At 40.6% G+C, this 21007-nt stretch overlaps 1 protein-coding gene and 1 long non-coding RNA gene across 3 annotated transcripts; one reads left to right on the plus strand and one right to left on the minus strand.

Moving 5' to 3' along the window:
- Positions 1 to 2725: 2725 nt before the first annotated feature.
- On the plus strand, positions 2726 to 7621 carry LOC103465089 (uncharacterized). Its single transcript, XR_533750.2, has 2 exons — positions 2726 to 3124; positions 5698 to 7621. It is a non-coding gene; the product is annotated as an uncharacterized LOC103465089 (long non-coding RNA).
- Positions 4407 to 20794, minus strand: LOC103465090 (transcription initiation factor TFIID subunit 4-like). 2 transcript variants are annotated; one of them, XM_008409641.2, is made up of 15 exons: positions 19179 to 20794; positions 18752 to 18885; positions 18532 to 18651; positions 17196 to 17285; positions 16596 to 16718; positions 16376 to 16465; positions 16044 to 16253; positions 14025 to 14166; positions 13810 to 13915; positions 12558 to 12730; positions 12354 to 12484; positions 11362 to 11490; positions 8957 to 9013; positions 8729 to 8851; positions 4407 to 5802 (listed from the first exon to the last, which is right to left on the minus strand). In XM_008409641.2, the coding sequence occupies exons 1-15, from the start codon at positions 19945 to 19947 to the stop codon at positions 5638 to 5640; spliced, it is 2562 nt and encodes an 853-aa protein (XP_008407863.1). In that variant the 5' UTR covers positions 19948 to 20794; the 3' UTR covers positions 4407 to 5637. The 2 variants fall into 2 exon arrangements, with proteins under 2 accessions (XP_008407863.1, XP_008407864.1); XM_008409642.2 differs by having other exon boundaries at positions 12558 to 12727; positions 19179 to 20791.
- Positions 20795 to 21007: the final 213 nt, after the last annotated feature.

Here is a 21007-nt window from a genome sequence, read left to right on the forward strand (position 1 = left end):
CTTGAACTTTTACGACCGCTTTATTCATTGTGCTTTATTGGGATTTTTTTGTGACCATGCAGCAAAACAGAAAGACCAGACAAGGAGGAGCAGCCACGAAGCGCCATGGTAACTCTGGAGTTCAAGTGAGAGAATCGTTTAACAGGATAGCTTTTTGTTGTGTATTCCTTAAATCTGTCCATTATGGGGAGATTGGCAGGAAGAAAGCTATTGTGAGGGGGAAAGAAAACAGGAATTTCCATTTGCAGTTGGCCATAAAGCATGTGGGAGACGCAGGAAACATTTAGAAGAAGGTGTTTGCAGGCCAGATTAGACAAAAATCAATCTTTTTTTTTTTTTTTTTGATCAAGATCAACTTTACTTTCCTCAAGAGGGAATTTGTTTTGCAGCCAGCGAAGAAAAGAACAAACACAACAGACAGAAATACAAAAGTTGCCACCTGTTTCCCTTGACCATACACTCTAAAAAGAAATTAGTTGAACCAGCTTAATTGAATTGCTTCAATTGGTAACAAGCAATTCAATTAAGTTTATCCAACTTAATTTATCAAGTTTAACCAATTCAATATATTATAATCATCCAACTCAATTTGTAACATTTTTTAAACAAATTTATTAAGTATGTTTAAGAATTTAAGTCAGTCTTACTCAAATCATTTAAGTTTCTTCAAATAAAAAAGTAAATTAAATTAGGATCTCTTTTTTCAGGGTTTTTTTGTTTTTTTAGCTGAGGCAGCCTTTATTTGAGCGTAGTTATTCAGGAAAGGGGTTAATGACAGAAAGGAAGACCTGCAGCTCCGGTCATCAGGTTGAGCATCAAACCTGCGAAGGCTGCGTCAAGGACTAAGTCCTCCTTATGTGGATTGTGCTCTACCCCTGCCCCACCACTGCACACTGGTTGGTACAGAATCTGTCCCTGGTCAGCTTGAGTCATGGTGTCAGACGTGGGATACAATATGGTATTGAACTTAATTCTTTCAAGTAAAGTTAAAGTAAAAAGGTTCTTTAAGGAAAAGATTTGTAACTTTTTTGGGGCTGCAAACTAAGAATTTTGCAGCCCAAAATATTTAGTTTGGAACTACTTAAAAGTTTGAGTTGACTTTCTGTAGAATTAAGTCAAAGATATTTTAAATGTTTATTAGAAGACACTAAATGATTTGAGTAAGAGTGACTTAAATTTGTCATGTTAAACCCCCTTATGAATTAAGTTATAAAAACGTAGCAAATTGAGATGGAAGGACTTAATAAATTGAGTTGGTCAGACATAGGATACGAAACTGGTATTGAACTCAATTGTTTTAAGTAATGTCAAAGTGAAAAGTTCCTTTAGGTTAAAGATTTGTAAGTTTTGAGTTAAATGAACACAAAAAAGTAAGTTGCCATAGCAAAATCAAAAGAATTAAGTGAAATTAATGTAAATAAGTCCATAAGACGAACTGCAGCCCAAATACACTTTTTAGACTGCAGTGTGTGTTGATGGACTAAATACCAACACTGACGTTGTTTTCAGATTTTTGTTTGTAAAAAAAAAAAAAAAAAAACTCTGAAAACCGTGTGTCATTTTCCATCCATTAAGCAGATATGCATTACGCTGTTTGTTGTCCTCTTAATATGTAACGTTTTTAGCAGGAATCATGTTAGATGCAAACAGCAGAGCACAATACGTTCAGTCTGCTGGGGGCACCGCGCATTTTGGAGTCTGACCCGCATCGCCCGACAGATGACTTTGTAAGAGGAGACGTTCTCGTCCTCTGGGCCCGAAACTGTGTGCTGCTTTGGCCTGAATCAGCTCCATTAAAGAGGCCAACAGGCTATTAACCCCAGCATCAATACCTCACAGGTTCAGCGACGCTCCCAAAACCCATTCCAGCAGCCGGCCATAAACACCGGCCTTATTATAGCATCTCCTGGCCAGAGCAGCGAGCTCCGGTCGGCCTCGTAACAAAAGAGTCCTGAAGTCAACATTAACCCGGGTGGGACAGAGGCCAGAAACGAACAAGAGACAGAGTCGTGAGGACGCGGGAGCTAATGAACTGTTGCTCGGTTTTATGTTTCGGGGTTTAATTCCTGTCAGTGGGCTCCAAATGATTTCATTCAATTTCGTTTGGGGAATAAAAGTGGTTCCGGGCTGCTGGGTTTGTGCATCCAAATGGAAGATAAAGTGCACCGACTGAATCACATTGTGCCACATCAGTTCACCTCAATCATATTCCCTCCCCGGAACTCCTTCCAGCAGATTTTTTATTCATAAGCCCCTGGCTTAATCAACATTAGGCAAGGAGGTGTTGAAAGGAATAAAACAATTTACCGACTACCAATGCATTTGTCTCACAGCATGAATGCGACGTGACTGCAAATGGATTTTTTATTTTATTTTTTTAATTCACCAGCTTGCAAAGATAACATCACACTAAAATATGATCTGAGTTTTAGTATTTACAAAGCTATAGGGATCGTGCCGTAATCAGAGTTAAAGTGCAAACCGCGATGAGCTTCTCTGTGAGAGTAAACAAAGGAAGATTGTTTTAGATTAGAGGCTTATCGTGGAAGTGCAGCAGAAACGCCCCACTGAGAGGAACTATCACATCAGTCAAATCCCATCTTGGAATCTGACAAAAGTGACAACTGAGAAGAACACACGCGCGCGCGCGCGCATATGCACACATTTGAACTTGCATGAGACTCATTAATGATCTCAGCCCGGGGTGAAAGCAGAAACGGCGACACTGAGTGTAAGACGTTAATAAAAGCCTTTTGCAATAAATGTCACGAAGGGAGGAGGCGAGGGTGTCGGGCTGGTGATGTCACTCGTTTCCTCTTCCCTTTGGCAGGCTCGCGGTGTTTACCCAACACCCTCAGGTGCAGCGACTGAGGCGTCGCTAGGCAACCGCACCATCCCTGGCGCTGCTCTGCCTCTGGCACTCAAGAGGGAGCTTATGTGGACTTAACTCGGAAAAGAGCAGCAGGGCTGAGGAGCGGAAGGGAGGATTACCAGGAAAAATATTGGATTGGGCCGAGACACAAGGGCCGAGGCCTTACCTGAGTCCCCGCTGCCGTCGAACATCGACGCCCTGAGAGGCTTTCGGGGCTCGACGAGGTTCCCACACAACCAGAAAGAGACCCCGGTTTGGCTTTCTTCTTCTTGGCTTTTTTTTTTTTTTTAATTATTCACAGCGAAGTCAATGATACAGGGTCACCGAGCAGACTGGGTGCTTAATGAGTAAAGGGAAATATAAGTGTTGAATGGTGAATGCTATTATAACCTAATGTTTAAGAGAACGACTCTGTCAGCAACAGATAAACCTTATATAGGGAATGAAATATTGCCATCTAGCGGCTACCGGATATATCTTCCTGAAGGAAAAGAAAAAGCTCCACATTGTTGGTTAGCACCCGCGAGTTGCTAACCAACTTGCGGGTTGGTTATATTATTTTAGTAATACGAACGTTGTGGTTTGGAAAGATTTCACTTTTATTTTTCAGGTCGATTAATCATCAGAGATCCACAGCTGTCAGAGTAACTTACATGCTCAGATAAACCTGAAATTACGGAAGAGTGGCAAGAAAGCAAAATAAAATAAATAAAAATACTCCGAACTGCATGTTGCAGCTCTAAGAAAAAAAATGCTCTGGTCAGATAAGATGTGGCTAAGCTGGTAGAAAATATGTTAGTATTGTATATCAGTAGAACTGTACACCACATATATTTTTAATTCCAAACAGGAATAAAAACCCTGAACCCTTGTTCCACTTCACAATTGAGTGCCACTTATAGTTTTGGTCTATCAAAACAAAAACAAAAAAATCCCTATAATGTATATTTTTAGGCTTGTGGTGACAAAATCTGAGACATCAAAAAGACGGGAATCCTTTTTGTGAGCTATGTAGCGTTCCTTTTTAATGGACGCCATAGACACACACACACACACACACACACACACACACACACACACACACACACACACACAAAAGAAAAAAAGCTGCTCTGCTCCCAATCATTAGACCATCAGGCTGCTTTCCCAGTGGAAGAATGGGCCTAATCATTTCCAGCAAATGGTTTATTATGGCGAATGTCAGCAGCTGATGTGACAGCTGTTTCCAGTGCACTGTGCAGGGGCTGATAATGGGGACAGCCTTAAACAAGACGACTCAACAAAGAGTCGGACAGACTGGTAAGCAGGCTGTATGCGTGTGATTTCGTTCTGAGCCGAGTGATTGTTGCTGCGCTTCACACACACACACACACACACACACACACCCAGGGGACGCATACAGTGAACTACAGGTGGTTTTACAGATGTTAAGGGTTTAGGTCCTTTGTGTAACAAAGCTTCGCAGTCCTTACAGACATACAGCACATATTTAGATGCTGCCCCCTGGTGAAAAACAAAGCAAAAAACCAATACATGGAATATGTAAAATCATCCTTTATTCAAACTTTTCAATAGAGAAATTTAGATTTTCTTGATGCAGTATGCGTAAATTTTCAATTCTATACAAAACCGTATGTAAAACTTTAGATGAAACATTTACAAATGTACAGGAAGAAACTTTAGTTTCTTAAGACAGAGACGCTAAAGACCTAAAGGGCTGTCCAGTAGCACACCAAAGTAGTAATGTCACATTACCGCTGTCAGTTTGCAACAGGAGTAAAAATGTGTGTTGGGAGGCTACAAAAATAGATTGAAAAAGAAGAAGTTTGGTATAGCAACAGAGGTTAGAAGCCTTAAAAAAAAACTATTAAAATGAGAAATTTTAAGTTTAAATCTAAAGAATAGATTAAAAATAAAGAACACCCAACTCTAAGCATCTGAAATCTAAAACGTCATTTCAAACATATCCTATTGTGGATGTACTTTTTAATTTTGTTTTTTTTTTTCAGCTCTAAGCAATAGAACACACTTGAAGCGTCACATAATAAATAAATAGCTAAACATTAATTTAAACTTTGATTTTTAGTAAATAAATACGATGGAAATTTTAAATATGCTGCAAGGTAATGGAGATGAACAGAGTGAGCTTACAGCAGGGTTAATTGTGTGAGAATGGTTGTATGGCTTATTCATAGTTAGGAAGGCAACTCAGCAGGTTACACAGTTTGCAGTTCAAACTAAAAATCAACACAAACTAGAACGAGATCATCATTCAAGAAAAACAAAACCTAAACAAACCGGTTGTCTAATACGACAAGTGATTTCCATAGCTTTAAAGCCTAGCTTGCATACGAATATTCAGAAAATAAACCAAACTATGATACAGTGCACAATTGTACATTATGTCTTTTGTTCACACAAAATAAAACCTTCATAAAACACGTTTTACTTTTGCACCATCTTGAAAGAAAAGGAGGTTTTAACAGGGCAGATAAAGGGGCATTAGTCAACGACTGCTCTGAAGGAAAGAGGCATCACTTGAGGAGGGAGGTAGAGAGGCCTTCCAGTATGGCTACGATTGTATTTTATGATAGCAGGTGCACCTAAAGAACCTTTAAATGCACCAAATATGTCGTCTCCTCTCCTTTTTACCCAAAGGAGTCTTTCTCTAGTGGCTGCGTTTTGGTCTCTCCACTCACATCGCTCCCTCTTCCCCCTCTAGTTCTACTCTCTCTCTGCCTCTCCCTCTTTCTCAAACATCAAGGCTATTTGAGAAAGCCCTTGTAGAGGAAATGAGAGCGACTGGTAAATCTCTCGTTCTCCAGGCAGAAGAGCAGGTCCCTGAGATTGACACGCGTGATGCGCTGTCGAGTGAGTCTGGAGCCCGAGGAACCAGCGGCGCCGGTTAAAGACGAGCCTGTTCCGGACCCCTGAAAGATGTGGAGAAGTTAAGGAAGAAGGAAACGGTGAGCGATGCTGACAGCGCATGACAAACATCTCTGTGTTTAGTGACGTTACAACTACAAACGTGCTAGTGCATGACTGTGCAAGTGAGTGGAAGAAGGACATAGTGTGCTACAAAAGTGAGTACACTCAATTACATTTTTGTACATACCTTATGTCTTTTCATTGGACAACATCTAAAATATGACACTTTGATGCAATGTAAAGCAGTCATTGTACAGCTTGTAGGGTTTCTGCAGGTTTTTACCAACTCAAATTTAAGACTTTTTAAGACGGTACTGCAAGACCTGTATCACGACAGAAATGTATGAACATCGTCCAATTGGTGGTAAATTTCCACTTACCCATAACGGATGCAAAAAGCTAGCAAGATAGCAAGTGTACATTAGCTGTGAGTTACCAGAAGCCTCAACAGTGAAGTCACAGAATGCAAAGAAGATGTCTGAGTGCAACTCAGACTTTTGCCTGAGATTTAACTCTGCTGCTAAGACACAATTTAAGACATGTGACTGTTATATTAAAGGCCATATTACATTTTTGCAAGACATTTTAAGGTCTTCATTTTAGATACATGAATTTAAGACTTTTTAAGGATGCGCAGACACCCTGGTTTGTATAACAGCACATTTTATCCCCAGAAACTGATGCTGCCACCAAAAAACAGTATGAATACTTTTGCAGGACTTTGGAATCATTCCCTTTATTATCTAAGGTCTTCATATTTTTGAGAGCAAATGGAGCTACAATAAAGCATTAAATATATCTGCTGTATGTGTAACACATCCATATAATACATGAGTCTCACTTTCTGAAATGAGTGACAAAAAAAACAATGAACTTTTTTCATGATACTCTGCTTTTTCAAGCTTTTACTTGTACAACAGAGTATCAGAGAGCAAACTGAGGCTTTCCCAGGGTTAGAGCCTGCATGTTCTTCTGAGCACACTTCCACCCACGGTCCAAAGACAAGCAGATTACACTGATCAACGATGAGCGAGGGAGCTCGTAAAGACCATTAGCTCAACCAAAGCGAATGATTATGTTGGCAAAGCAGAAGAGAAGTAAAACCATTTAAAGGAGATAGAAGGTAATAAAAAAGGTATGTTTAAACGCCTTTTAGTGCGAGGTGAGAAGTCAATGTGAATATTTTGCAGTTTTAAAAAAAGTGACACCTCTCCAAGTATGCCATAAAGCGTTAGCTGTAACATTAAACTGCACTAAAAGCAGTAGGAAGGGAAAACTCTCAAAGGCCAATGAACAGTTTCCTCAAAAAAAAAAAGTTTTTCTTCACAAGAACGGGGAGTATAAAGGATGACAGTCTAAAATGAATGCACCATTTCATTAGACGTACGTGGATCAAACTTGTTATAATGCGATGTGTGTTTACAGGAGTCAGCTGACGGTTGCAGTGAGAACAGAGCTCTGCTTGACCTCATGAGAGCAGTCGCTCTGCAAGTTTCTCTGCTCGAGCAGTTGGTGAGGACCGCCAGTGACAGCTGGTGACAAACTCAGCTTTCTATCACCAACACGGCCACCGAGAAGCAGGCTCGACTCTCACCGCTAACATTTGTAACCATTAACAAAAAGAATGTTTCAAACAGGAGCTATAAATACACTCTGTGACTCCCAGAAAGGATCTGTTAACGACAGTGCCTTGCTAAAGTATTCATATCTCTTTTTGTAACGTTTTAATCACATTACAACCTGAAATTGTGATGCGGTAATCCTGTCACGACAAGCAATAAATCAATTCATTACACACTAAATAAAAAATGACCTTGATAATTTCGACTTGAACAATAATCTTTAAAAAGACACTTCCCTTTTAATATTGTTGAAAAGCCGCCATTTTGAAAAACACTGGAAACATTTGACATTCACTATGAAGTAGTTAGTTTGCACTTTTTTTGTCATATAAAAATTCTACCTGGCTCTTTTGTCTGTTTTCCCTGCCCAAGAGAAATGATTAATATTTTTTGAAATGGTTCCAGATGCTTCATAATCTATTTTAATTATTGTTGTCTCAGTTGTTTTGTTTTTAGTTATTTTGGATTTTTAAAATGTTTTCCAGTCCCAGCGTCAAATGTTCTTGATTTTTGAGATGGTTTACGTGCATTAGTATGTCATTATTATCATTATATTAGTTGAAAATGTTCTCAAAATGACAATGTTGTTCATCACAATACTTTCTGGCATCATTTATGGTCCAGCAAAATTTGTTGTTGTGACAGAAATATAATAGGCCAACACAAAATTGGACATAATGGTAAATGGTAGGAGAAATGATGATTAAGTTCACAAATGTATCAAAACTTGATTGTCCACCAAGACTGGGAAGGGAAATATTAATCGGAGAAGAAGTCAGATGGGCCAATATAACTCTGGAGCAGCTGCATTTCTCCAATCCACAAATCTGGTCATTTTGAAAGATGGGCAAAATAAACGCACACAAAGTCCTCCAAAACACTCCACATTTTAAAGACTAGAGGAAACATACCTCAAAAGACCTGCAACTGAAAGCCATGCATCGTTTTTACAATGATCAATGTCAATTACGTGATACATTTTGTTTACTAGATGTTATTTAAAAGCATAAAAGTTTTTGACTTTGAGTAAAAGTTTAAGTGCTCTAAATATTTGTTGCGAGACACTGTGTGAAAAGATAAACTACGGCCGAGCTGTACTGTCAAATCATAACCAAAACATGCAATTACAGAATATTATCCGACTAATCCTTTTTAGTTTTTCCCTGATGTTGCGCTAATAAAAACAGGACAGGTGGAAAAAATGAGAGAGAGAGAGATGACCCAGAATCCTAACGCATCCGGCCCTGGCTGCTGCAGGTGCACAGGCATAAATTGTGCAAACATTAATTACCGTCTTCATTGTTACCTCAGCTGAAGCAGATGAGGATGGAGAATCCAGGTTCTTCTTCTTCTTCCTGGGCCCAATGGCTGCCAAAGCAGTCAGGTTGGCCTCCCTCTGTCTCATCTGAGCCAGCTCCTGCTGCTGCATCTGGACAACGCACACAGAAACACACACACACACGCTCACCAAAAACTGAATCAGTCGTAAACGTGACAGAGAGACCTGCAGACCGTGCTCCGCCTCAACTCGTACCTCTTTCGCCTTCTGTTTCAGACGCAGCTGCTCCGGATCCTCTTGCCGCGCTCGGGACTGAAAGGCCGACATGAAGAACAGTCGCTGTTTATTTAAGACACTTCAATTGCAGTTTGACGTCAACAGCAAAGCATAGAGAATAAGATACTGCTTACATAACCGTGCAATAACTAGGAAAAAAAAAAAATCCAGAACATGTGTTAAGTTAACTGTTTATGGTAAAGACAGAAATGCAACAGGCGGCACAAAACGACAACAAGCAGACATACAGTCTGTGGTAAATAATGACAATAACAGGTTTCATTTTCTGAAGTCACTTTGATCTACTTGAGCATGCGATTGAGAATCTGTGGAGATTAGGGTTATGGCAAAGAGGCCTTTCAACAAGAAAAAAAGTTAGAGCGTATCACCACAAATTAATGCTGTACATACCAACAAATTGGGGATTATCAGAAGGATTGCCCTGATGATTACAGACAAGACTTTTCATAGTAAAAAAGGAAAACAACAACCCCAAAATGTATATATTTTTAGATTGATACTCCCTTTTGAGAGACCGCCGCCTCGACCTCTATCAGAAACAACTCTCTGAGTATTAAGACAGTCATTTAAAAACAAAATAAGCCAGGTGTATAGATAACTATCAGCTGAACTTTAGACTCTACAGTACAAGTCCTTCACAAAAAATTAGCATATTGTGATAAAGTTCATTATTTTCCATAATGTAATGATAAAAATTAAACTGTCATATATTTTAGATTCATTGCACACCAACTGAAATATTTCAGGTCTTTTATCGTTTTATTACTGATGATTTTGGCATACAGCTCATGAAAGCCCAAAATCCCTGTCTCAAAAAATTAGCATATCATGAAAAGGTTCTCTGAACCTGCAGTTAACCTGATCATCTGAATCAACAAAGTAACTCTAAACACCTGCAAAAGATTCCTGAGGCTTTTAAAAAACTCCCAGCCTGGTTCATTACTCAAAACCACAATCATGGGTAAGACTGCTGACCTGACTGCTGGCCAGAAGGCCATCATTGACACCCTAAAGCAAGAGGGTAAGACACAGAAAGAAATTTCTGAATGAATAGGCTGTTCGCAGAGTGTTGTATCAAGGCACCTCAGTGGGAAGGAAAAAGTGTGGCAGAAAACCCTGCACAACGAGAAGAGGTGACCGGACCCTGAGGAAGATGGTGGAGAAGGGCAGATTCCAGACCTTGGGGACCTGAGGAAGCAGTGGACTGAGTCTGGAGTAGAAACATCCAGAGCCACCGTTCACAGGCGTGTACAGAAAATGGGCTACAGGTGCTGCATTCCCCAGGTCAAGCCACTGTTGAACCAGAAAGCGGCAGAAGCGCCTGACCTGGGCTACAGAGAAGCAGCACTGGACTGTTGCTCAGTGGTCCAAAGTACTTTTTTCAGATGAAAGCAAATTTTGCATGTCATTCGGAAATCAATGTGCCAGAGTCTGGAAGAAGACTGGGGAGAAGGAAATGCCAAAATGCCAGAAGTCCAGTGTCAAGTACCCACAGTCAGTGATGGTCTGGGGAGCCATGTCAGCTGCTGGTGTTGGTCCACTGTGTTTTATCAAGGGCAGGGTCAATGCAGCAGCTATCAGGAGGTTTTGGAGCACTTCATGGTCCATCTGGTAAAAAACTTTATGGAGATGAAGATTTAATTTTTCAACACAACCTGGCACCTGCTCACAGTGCCAAAACCACTGGTAAATGGTTTACTAAACTTTATCACAATATGCTAATTTTTTGAGAAGGACCTGTATATGGATATACCTGTAGGGCTGAACAAATTAATCAATAATCGTCAACTAATTTAGTAATCAATTAATTACTTTTTACATAAACGTAAAGTCTTAAAGCCCTAAAACTAAGATGAATCAATTTCAGACATTAAGTCCTCACAGAAATCCTGGACAGTTGAAATCGTTCTCAACAAAACAGCAACAACCAGAAGTCTTCAAATGTAAACTTTGAAACGCAGAGAGGGTTTGTTTTCTTTAAGCTTACTCTTCTAGAGCTGAAAGTTTTTTACACATTCTGGCTTCAACAAACTAAAATCTATGAATCATTACTTATTTAATGTCATGTGGTTAAATCTGACGTGAAAAATTCAACCCAAATACCAATTAGGACGCTTGCTGACAGCGGGCTCCCTGTTGTCGAGTCATAAATCAATCCCGACCGACCCTGGGGTCAAACCGTACGGCGCTCTCGAGTCAACTGAAAAGCTATTGAGTGACTAAAACATCGTATGTAGGCAAAACATTAAGACGGCTGTTTATGGTGAACACAAAAATGTAACAAGCGGCTTAACATGTGTGTTAATGAAGAAAAGCTTCATTCTTTATTCTTTTTTTCATTCTTTAGATTCATTACGGCGTACCTTAGCTGCCTTCAGCAGGATCTCCCTCTCCTGCTCTTCCTTTCGCTGCTTCTCCAGTTGGTCGAGCTGCTCGAAGTACTTCAGCTGAGCCCGAACGTCGCTGCTCTGCTCATAGCTGTCATCCTCCTGCTAAAAGACGCCATCGATACAATGCTAAATCAGAAGTCAATGATGAACATACCGGTAATCATTTTAAAGCCGTATTATGTTTTCTTCCATATATGGCACAATCAAGTAACTGTACTGCCTTCAGTCATGTAAAAAAAAATAAAATAAATTGACATAATTTAACGCCTTGAAATTGGGCCTCCGTCTTTTTAAGAAGATCCTGCTTTTTTCTGAAACTCCTCCTTCAGGAAGTCATCACAACATGGCTCCTCTGTTAACCCTTTAACAACGTTTTTATCAGCGTTGAACTGAGAAGGAGCTTGTATCATTATACAAGCTCAGCAGTTCCGCCAGGTGTTTGCTAATTGCTGCTGGCTAGTCTGAAGGAGCTGAGTGAGAAAGTCACAGGGGAGGGCTGATCTACATCTCTGAGGAGGGACGGCTAGGTCCATCCATGCGCTTTGTACAGCTAAATGAACAGTCCATGGGAGATTAAAGGATTTCTCTAACATGCATGGAAGAATAAAGGCAACACTCCCAGTATGTTTATGATGAGCTGTCTTAAAGGGGCAGCTCAAAGAAGCTGCCTCTTTGAGAAATCTGGTGGAGATGCAGCATTAATCTTCTATGCCCTGCTAATGTTGAACAAACTGAGTTCCTTTAAATCAAGGCCAAAAAGCTAAAAAGTTGCTTTCATTAATGGTAAATGGAACACTGATCAACATTTTTTATGTGTAACGGTGATTTTGATGACGGCATCTGACAAAATGACGTGGTTATGTTTCATAATCGGTTCTATATTATGATGTAAGGCACTTTGAGCTGCCTTCTTGATGAAATGCGCTCTGCTAATCAGCTTGATTTGGTGTAATTCATCAACAAACCTTGAAGTTGATGTTTTTCTGTTGAGCTACTTGGGAGACTTTTTCAAGTAAGTTCAGAAGTCGATGCTGGGTGGCGTGGGAGACGTAATTCACCACCTCGGTGCCAAGCTCCGTGACGCCATACTTCATACCTGGAGAACGAAAGAAAATGAGAGACTGACTGACCGGAGGCCCTCGTTCGGTCAGGAAGGACCAGAGCCTCACCGATCTCCAGCATTCTCCTCTGCAGCAAGGCGTAAGAGAGGAAGGCCTCGTCCTTGCAGGAATGCGTCACTGCGCCGACGAGTCCGGAGTTAGTTGCCAGGATGTTAGCGCTCTCCTCTGATAGGTTCACTCCCGCCATGGAGGCCACGTCGTTGATGTCGTCGTCATCTCTGCTGACGAAGAAGCAGACGTGTTGTGGTTGCAGTGTCTGGCAGTCAACATTATTGTTCGGCAAGACTGATTTGCTTTTTCTGCAATAATTTTACATGCATCTCTCTTCACAAAATTAGATTGATACAGAACTGTTTGTGATGGCGAGTGCAGTTATGTATGCCGATTGGAAATCTCCACATGTTGTCATGTCACATCAGCAAACTTTATAGTGTATTTTATTTAGATTTAATGTGATAAGTTAGTATATAATTTGACCTGGAAGGCCATTTAAATATGGATTAGCATTTGAAAAGTCAGTCCTCTTTACTAAACATGGTGGTGGCAGGATCATGCTGTGGGAATGTTTTTCTTCAAATTGGTCAAAGTTGATAGGAAGATGAATGAAGCTAAATGCAAAACAATTATAGACTAAAACTCGTTTAGGGTCGCAAATGACAATTTAACAATATTTAATAAATACCTGCAATAGAAAGTTTGTGGTTAAAGAACAATCATTTTTATTTTTGTTTTAAAACTAAAAAAAAACATGAAACACACACAAAAAGAGGATTGATACATGCCTTTTCTACGGATGCTGGTTTCTGGACAATAATTTAAAAGTTTCAAATGCAATAATTAGTGGAAAGTATTGAAGGGGGCTAAATAAAGATGTGTGAGACACTTTTCAGATTTTCATTTACAAAATTAATTCTGAAACATGTATATTTTTCCTTCGACTTTACGAATGTGTCCCATTATGGCCATTCATGTTGGCCTATTATATTAAACAGTTGGATCTGTAGTTTTCTATCACTTTGGGTTCATCTTTGTATACGAACTTGAAAACATCACCAACTTCTGTGCAAGACTCATTTAACAAAAGAGTTTGGGTGATGAAAAAAAATAAAAGAGAGAGTTTCTACTGCCTGAAGAAGTCAGCAGAAATCTTATGACTGACGGTGCCTTTTCATTTTAGGACCAAATCGAAAATAATAATTTGCGGGTTTTGACTCGACACTTTTTTGAAAATGCTCAAAGGGCGTCTGTGCTTTTCGCAAGGCACGAAGCCAAGAGCAGAAAAAGAGATGAAGAGTCTCACTTGAAAGTGCCACCCGCTTCTTTCAGCTTGTTCTTCTGTGCCTGCGTCAAGGCGACGGCGGAGACTTGCCTGGAAACAAGTGTCACCTCGGGTCTCAGTTGAACCGCTGCAATGTGTGTAGCAGATGGGGATGGGGGAGAAATGACAGAATAAACTACGTGGATGTAGAAGGACACAGAAACAAAAACAACGGAGTTGTCAGGGTGACGCCTCACCTGGCTGCAGCTCTTTCAGCTGCACTTGCTGCTGTCCCACCATGATGCGACCCGGGGTTTGATTCCGCAGAGCCATCATGGGGGCTGTGGGTAAAGTTACCTGAGGTCTCAGCATTGCTCTTTGCTGCTGAGGCTGGAGAACCTGGGGGGATTTAATACCCATACATTATAACCAGATTAAATGGCAGCTATTGATTCCAACCAACGCACATGGATCAAAAGGCATGTGGTGTTTTTCCTCCCCATTTCAAACTTAGAATCCAGAAAAACTACCTTAGCAACTACGTTTTAGACTCCTGTTCTTCCAACCCTGAAAAGGAATTAGACCAGAGGATACTTACTTATACTTATCTACCAACCCTGAATAGGAGTATCTAATTTATCTAGTTTATATACTCTGGATCAACATTAGCAGACAACTTTCTAGACTGATGTTCTTCCAACCCAGAAATGGATTTAGACCGGAGGATACTTAGCAACTCTGAACAGGAGCAACAAGTTTACATACTTTAGATCAGTGGTGTCGAACTCATTTTCATTTTGGGCCGTATCAAAAATCTGAATGTTCTCAAAGGGCCGGTTGTTCTAGAATATATTGATAAAAAACATTAAATTGTTAAAATATTAATAAATAGATGTTTCAGCATCCAATAAGTGTTTCTTAAAGTGAAATTATGTTGAACATCCTTTCACACTGATCAGCCGAACTTTGTGATTGTTTTTGTGTTTTTTTGCAATCAAAATCATAGATTTTGTAGTGATAATATAGGAATATTTGTCAGAAAWKTTTACGATATTTGMGCTAATATATGATGTTAAATGTAACTTTTTATTAATTGCTGTATCAGTCACATATATAACTTTACATCAAGTGAGGTTAAATTAATGTTTTTGGCCAGTTTTGAGAAAAAATGTCAGTAAAATCAGAATAAATGTGGGGATCTGTTGATTTTGTGTGAATTTTGCGCATTTGTGAAAAACTGGAGGGACTTATTGATGTAATCTGGAGTCTGGAGGGCCACATAAAAAGCTACGGCGGGCCAGATTTGGCCCCCGGGCCTTGAGTTTGACACATGTTCTTTAGATCAACATTAGATACTTTTTCTTCTTTTGCTCTTTCCTTTGGTTTATTTTGTTTGTATTCCTTTTAACTCCTGTAAAGCACGTTATATTGTCTTGTTGCTGAAAATGTGCTACGTACCATTACCTTTCCAAACTACTTAACAAATAACATTTTAAAAAAATGCACAGTTGTAATTCTGGACCCATCAGATGATTATACAGTGATGAGTAGAGATTTTCCATACGTTTTTGTAGTTTACTTCTCCCGCCCCCAGCAGTGCACCGACCACTCTCAATAAAACTAACTATTCTCCACCCCCCTTCATTTTGTGTGGCCTGTTTAACTTGGCTTGATTCTAGATGATGGAAAGAACAGCTTCAGGGAGAAACTGTTTCATTAAAGCCGAGCGGCGAAGACGAGCACAAACACAAGTTAAACATAGAAAATATCACATTCAACAATGTTTCTAAAATGGGGAAACATTTATATGGCGGCATCCTAGATTTAACACTGGTGCAGATTGTCATAGTGTAAAAATAATCAACTGTAGCAAGCTGTAGTTACATTGTTCCGGTTTGTTAGGATTAAGAAGCTCCTCTACTTGAAGTTTTCTGCAATGCAAGAATACTAAAGATTTGAGAAATTACATGCCTTTTTTTTTTCCATTTACACAAATGTGAGACACTTAATGCTTTGGATCTGAAATGATTTAGGGCTCTTTTTTCTAGAAAATGTGACTATTTTATTTTCATCATTAGCTATTTCATATTTTTGCACTTTTAATAATGATAAACAAATTTTGGCACGAATGGCAATAAGATTGAACATGATAGTTTTTTGCCGACACATTTGAGTCGACACGGTTCATTGACAATCGTAACAGTGTGGAATGACTTCCTTCAGGTTTTACACTGTAACTGCTATGAAACACTGAGATTAACGCTGCGCATCGTTACCAGTGACGTCGCCTGTCCTTGACTGACTGTTGGCTGAAGTTGGGGTCTGCTGCCTGGAGTCGTGAGGCGGGGGCCGGGGCTGCCCAGGACCACCGTGGTGCAGGTGGCTGAGGGGGAGGAGACGGCCACCGAGGCCGGCTGAGGAAGCTGACTCTGCTGGATGAAGGCTGCTGAGTCTGGGGTGAGCTGCCTCAAGGCCGGGAGGCTTCTCTACCAAATTAATAAAAGTTGCCAAATGATTTAAGGTGAAGCCGCAGCATAGTAACAACCTTAAAGTGTGCTGCTGTTGGCTGAAAGCTTTAAACGTGACAGAATGACATGGGCGTTCTCACCTTCAGGAAAGGCACTAGGTATGGTTGGGGTGAGGAGTTAAGCTCTTTGTACAATCTGCTGGTGAACTCTTCAGCTTCCAGCTTGTCTTCCTGGGAAAACATCAAAAATCTAAGGGCTTACATTTACGTGAATATACTTTCTTTCTTTGTTAGTGTCTCTGGGAATCTTGTCCAATTGCAAATGTAAATGTAAAGTTGTCACTGTGTGAAGCACACTCACCAGCAGGTCTTTGACCAGCTCCCTCACAGTTGCTGCAGTCTCTGTGGACTGTTTCCCGCTGGATGCCAGCTTGATCAGTGTAGACAGGAAGTTCTTGCATTTCTTTACATTCTCCATTGTCTCCTATGGCAAACAGAAACAATCCGCATTTTAAACAAGCCTGAAGTCTCAAATAACAATGGTGTACGTCACAGGACAGGCGATTTTTGCTAAATAATCAGTGTGCATGGCCGAATTTACACGGATGTGAGCCCTTGGGCTGGAAAACGTTTGATGGTGGGTTTAATACATCTGTTGACCAGTAGCTCCTGGTTGTTGCCCAAAAAATAAAAAACAAACAGAAAAATGCTATTACTTTATCATTCGTTAATACTTGAGTACTGTTTATATTCATAAAGAAAACCCCAAAATATTATTACAACTCACTTGATGTGGGCCTATGACTCTTACATATAGTAAATGGTTGTAAAACACATGCATTCATAAAAAAGTAAATAAAAATGTGTGCAACTTCTTACCCATCCATAAAGAAATTGGAGCCCTGGACTACTACCCCTATAAGCCCTTTTGAAAGAAGTGTTTGAAGTGAGCACTTCTTACTTTGCTCACAGTTACAGAGGTAACCGTGGTCCCAGGTGTTGGAGTGAGCGTATTAGGGGCCAGTCCTGGCACTGTGGCCCCTACGGAGCTCTGGGAAGAGACAAAAACAAACATGCGGCTTAAAAAATTAACCAGAATAAAAGACTGTAGAGGACAACCTCAGAACTTTGAAGTCCTAGTTGGTTAGAAATATATTTTGTTACGCACAGCAGGTAAAATGCTCCACAGAGCAAACCAGACATGTTGAATAATAATAATAATAATAATAAACTTTTTTTTCTTTTTTACTATTTTGCATGAAAGATCCTTTTTTTTTTCCTTCGCAATTTTGTTTCTGGGAAAAACCCCACTGCAGCCTGATGGTGCAGTACTGCATTTAGTTTAATAATTACATAAATATGTATATATTCACACATATTGTATCAATGCAAAAGCAGAATGCAAATTAGCAGTTTTGAGCCATGCATTGCACATAGCAATAATTTCTATTGAATAGAATGCATAATAAATATGTTATGCTGTAATTACATAAATACACATTAAGAGCTTTGGTTTGCTTAAACTGAGCACAATACATTGGTAAAGTATCCACATCCCCTGACCTTTTCATATTTTGTCATTTTACAAACTTCTATAATGTATTTTTGCACAACACAAAGTACTTCATTATCGTTAAACGGAAGGAAACTGATAATGGATTTTACATCTATTTACAAATGAAAGTCTAAATTGCGGTTTGCATTTGTATTTATCCATTTTTACGTTGATGACCTCTACATTAAATTCAGCCATCAGTAACAGTGTGGAATGACTTCCTTCAGGTTTTACACTGTAACTGCTATGAAACACTGAGATTAACGCTGCGGTTATTGTGAAGGTGGTTATTGCCTTCACAATAACCGCCATTAAGTCCAGTTTCTCCAAGTCTTAAACATCTAATGAAACGCAGTCAGAAGAGCAACTGTTTAAAGTACCAACGTATTGGAGTTCCACAAAGTCCATTTGAGACTCTATAACAAGACTTGACAGCTGAAGTTCAGAAAATCTGACTGATACTGAGCCACTTTGCAAAGAAAAACTATCTTTTTTTTTTAAGTTCTTAGATGTGCAAAGTATTTTGTTTGTGAAAAATGTCAAGTAAATTCTAGGTACGAGGTTCCAGGTCTGCAGTTTTACGGCAAATTACATTAATAAAATGGTAAATTTGAAGTGCAAATGAGACATCAAGAACTAAATCCTTTGCTTATAGGCCTGGCGATTATAATACTTAATATAAATCAAAGTTTAAAGCATCATATTATTAAAAGAGAACACGTTTGTAGAATCCTGTACACACCGACAGGATAGGCGCTCTGTGAAGAGCAGTGGTTGCAGCGAGTGATACTGGGGGCGGACAGCCTGGTCGGATGATGGTGCCCGGAGATACTTGTCGGCTGATGATTGTAGTTCCAGGAGCCTAAAAAAATTTAAGTAATTACAGACTAACAAGCTAGACTGTTTTAACAGTTTCCTTCTAGATTAAAATATAGTTTCCTGAAACCCCAAACCGAAAATACCTGTGCCACAGACACATTTGTTGGCGTGGTGGTCCGAGGTACCATGCCTCCCTGCGCCTGCGCTTGCATTTGGGCCAGAGTCTGCTGAGGAATCACCAACAGCTGCCCGCTCTCGCTGCGCACTAGCACCATACCTGAAGTGAAACAGAAAGCTGTGTGAGAGCAACAGCAAAAAACTTATAAAGATATTTTATGCTTTATTTTTGTGTGAATTATGATGGGCTGCTTCACTGATTTTTTTTTATTTATTATTCTGTAAAGCACTTTGTAACATTTGTTTATACAAATAAAGTATTATTATATGTGTTAATTTTACAGACAAGCGTTATAGTTACAGTTCATAAATTTGGGAAACTTACATAATTAGTTTTCTGTTTAAACTTGCAACAACTTATAAAATGCTAAATGTCAGCTCAACCTCACTTACCCGGGGGTATCTGGATGTTGTGTACACTGGGCTGTCCCGGAGAGGTCTGTGGGAGCCTGGGAGCCAGCATCTGGGTCGTGATCCCGGGAGCACCTGCGGCTGCCATGCCAAGAGATCTGGGAGCACTGATGGAGCTGGGGGCGGCGGCGGCAGCGGCGGCGGCAGCGGGCTGCGGTGCTGACTGGATTATCGTTGTTGGCGGCTCTGCTTTAATGATGTGCGAACCTGTGCTGACGGGCTGCCCATTGTTTACCGGCGGATTTTGCGTGCCAATACCCGTCTGATTCAATGCATTAGCAGCCACGGCGGAACTCGCGGTACTGCTGCCGTTCAAAGTTGTGCCCGACCCGGCTGTTTGCATAGGCGGCCTGACAAGTGTCACCGTGGGTCCTGCTGCTTGGCTCGCAACAGAAACACCGTCCGAATTCATTAGCGGCGTCTGAATGACACTGTTTGACGAGGGGGGCAATGATACGCCGGTCAGCCCTTTTGACAGCACTGCTCCGGTGCTGACAGCCGCTGCTGATATCACAGTGCTGCTGCTGTTGTTGTTGTTACCAGTGCCACTTGTCGCTTTCGCCCCCTCCAGAGGGGCAACGCTTCCTGAATTGTGAAAGTTCATAGTTTGGCTCCCATTAAAAGTCTGCACAGGGTATGAAGATACTTTCCCCGGCTGGTTAGAGGGGAAACTTATACCGTCACCGACAACAAGTGGTTTTCCCGGCTCGTGTCCCCTTTTGGTGTCGGTGCTGCCTGTCGATGCGTCCATGGCTGAACCATTGGGAACTCGCTAAGCGGAGACCCCCCTCTGCACTTCAACTAGTTTAACCGGGAGAAACACACGCTCGAATGTGATGGGGGAAGACTACTGTACGTCTGTTGCTTTTCTCTGCCAACTCCGGCGCTTGCTTCTCGTTTGTTCTCAGAGAACAAATAAGGAAAACAATATTAGTAGTTACAGCGTACCTGCTTTAGCAACCGTCTTGACCAAGTCCCAGCTGGACATTAGCTCGAGCTACCCCCCCGTCCCGGAACTATAGCCATGTAATTAACGGCTGCCTCGTGCCAACTCAAACTAATAAACAAGGACAGCTGTGACTCTACAGACCGTGGAGGATAGCAAACTACCGCTTTATTCTCCCCCGTCTGTGAAAAGAGTTCATCCAGCAGACTGGGGCCAACCGCCATCTTCGCACTCCTGCGAGCTTGTGAAAAGTGAGGTACTTACTAACTGACGTGCGCCTGCGTACAACGGCCAAAAGTCCACAGACTGAGGAGTTATCTGAACGGTGATTGGCTGCTCTGCCTGCTAAAAGGCGGTACCAATGGCTTCAGCTGTCATTCCGGGAGAAGTAGAAGAGGGTATAACATCTCACCGGGACGATATGTTTTCACCGAATTTTTCATACTACAAAGCATACTTTGTCTTAAACTACAGATAATCCTTTTCAGAATTCAATCCTGTGACCTTTGGTGGATAAATACCCAGGTTTGCTGCAAGCTTAATATTCAAATTTCAGAGTTTATTCACACTGGATGCACCGGGCAAGATGGCTGCAGCGAAATGAGGTTTCGGTTGTACAGAGACGTATAAAGACGCCCCACCCTTTTAAAAAATGACTGTTTAGTCTTGAGCATTGTAGCCAAGCATCTCTGCGCTGACTTTTATACACAACAAGAAATGTTATATTTGTGTTTTAAAGCATCAATACTACAAATCCCTTATTAGTAATATGTGTTTTTATCTGCATGCAGGGGCGTTTTTAGGATCTTGAACCTTTGGGTACTTAGCCCAGCCTGGAAAAAAAGCTTTGTCAGCTGCATAAGTT

Source organism: Poecilia reticulata, linkage group LG5 (genome assembly GCF_000633615.1).
Source record: "Poecilia reticulata strain Guanapo linkage group LG5, Guppy_female_1.0+MT, whole genome shotgun sequence".
NCBI classification, from domain to species: domain Eukaryota; kingdom Metazoa; phylum Chordata; class Actinopteri; order Cyprinodontiformes; family Poeciliidae; genus Poecilia; species Poecilia reticulata.

Bases quoted from the DNA above. Each gene is read 5' to 3' on its own strand.
- LOC103465090 (XM_008409641.2), bottom strand. From the start codon at position 19,947: ATGGACGCATCGACAGGCAGCACCGACACCAAAAGGGGACACGAGCCG. The intron at 18,652-18,751 runs GTATTTTCGGTT...AAATTTTTTTAG, and splicing joins CAAATGTGTCTGTGGCACAG to GCTCCTGGAACTACAATCAT. The intron at 13,916-14,024 runs GTGAGGCGTCAC...CACACATTGCAG, and splicing joins GCTGAAAGAGCTGCAGCCAG to CGGTTCAACTGAGACCCGAG.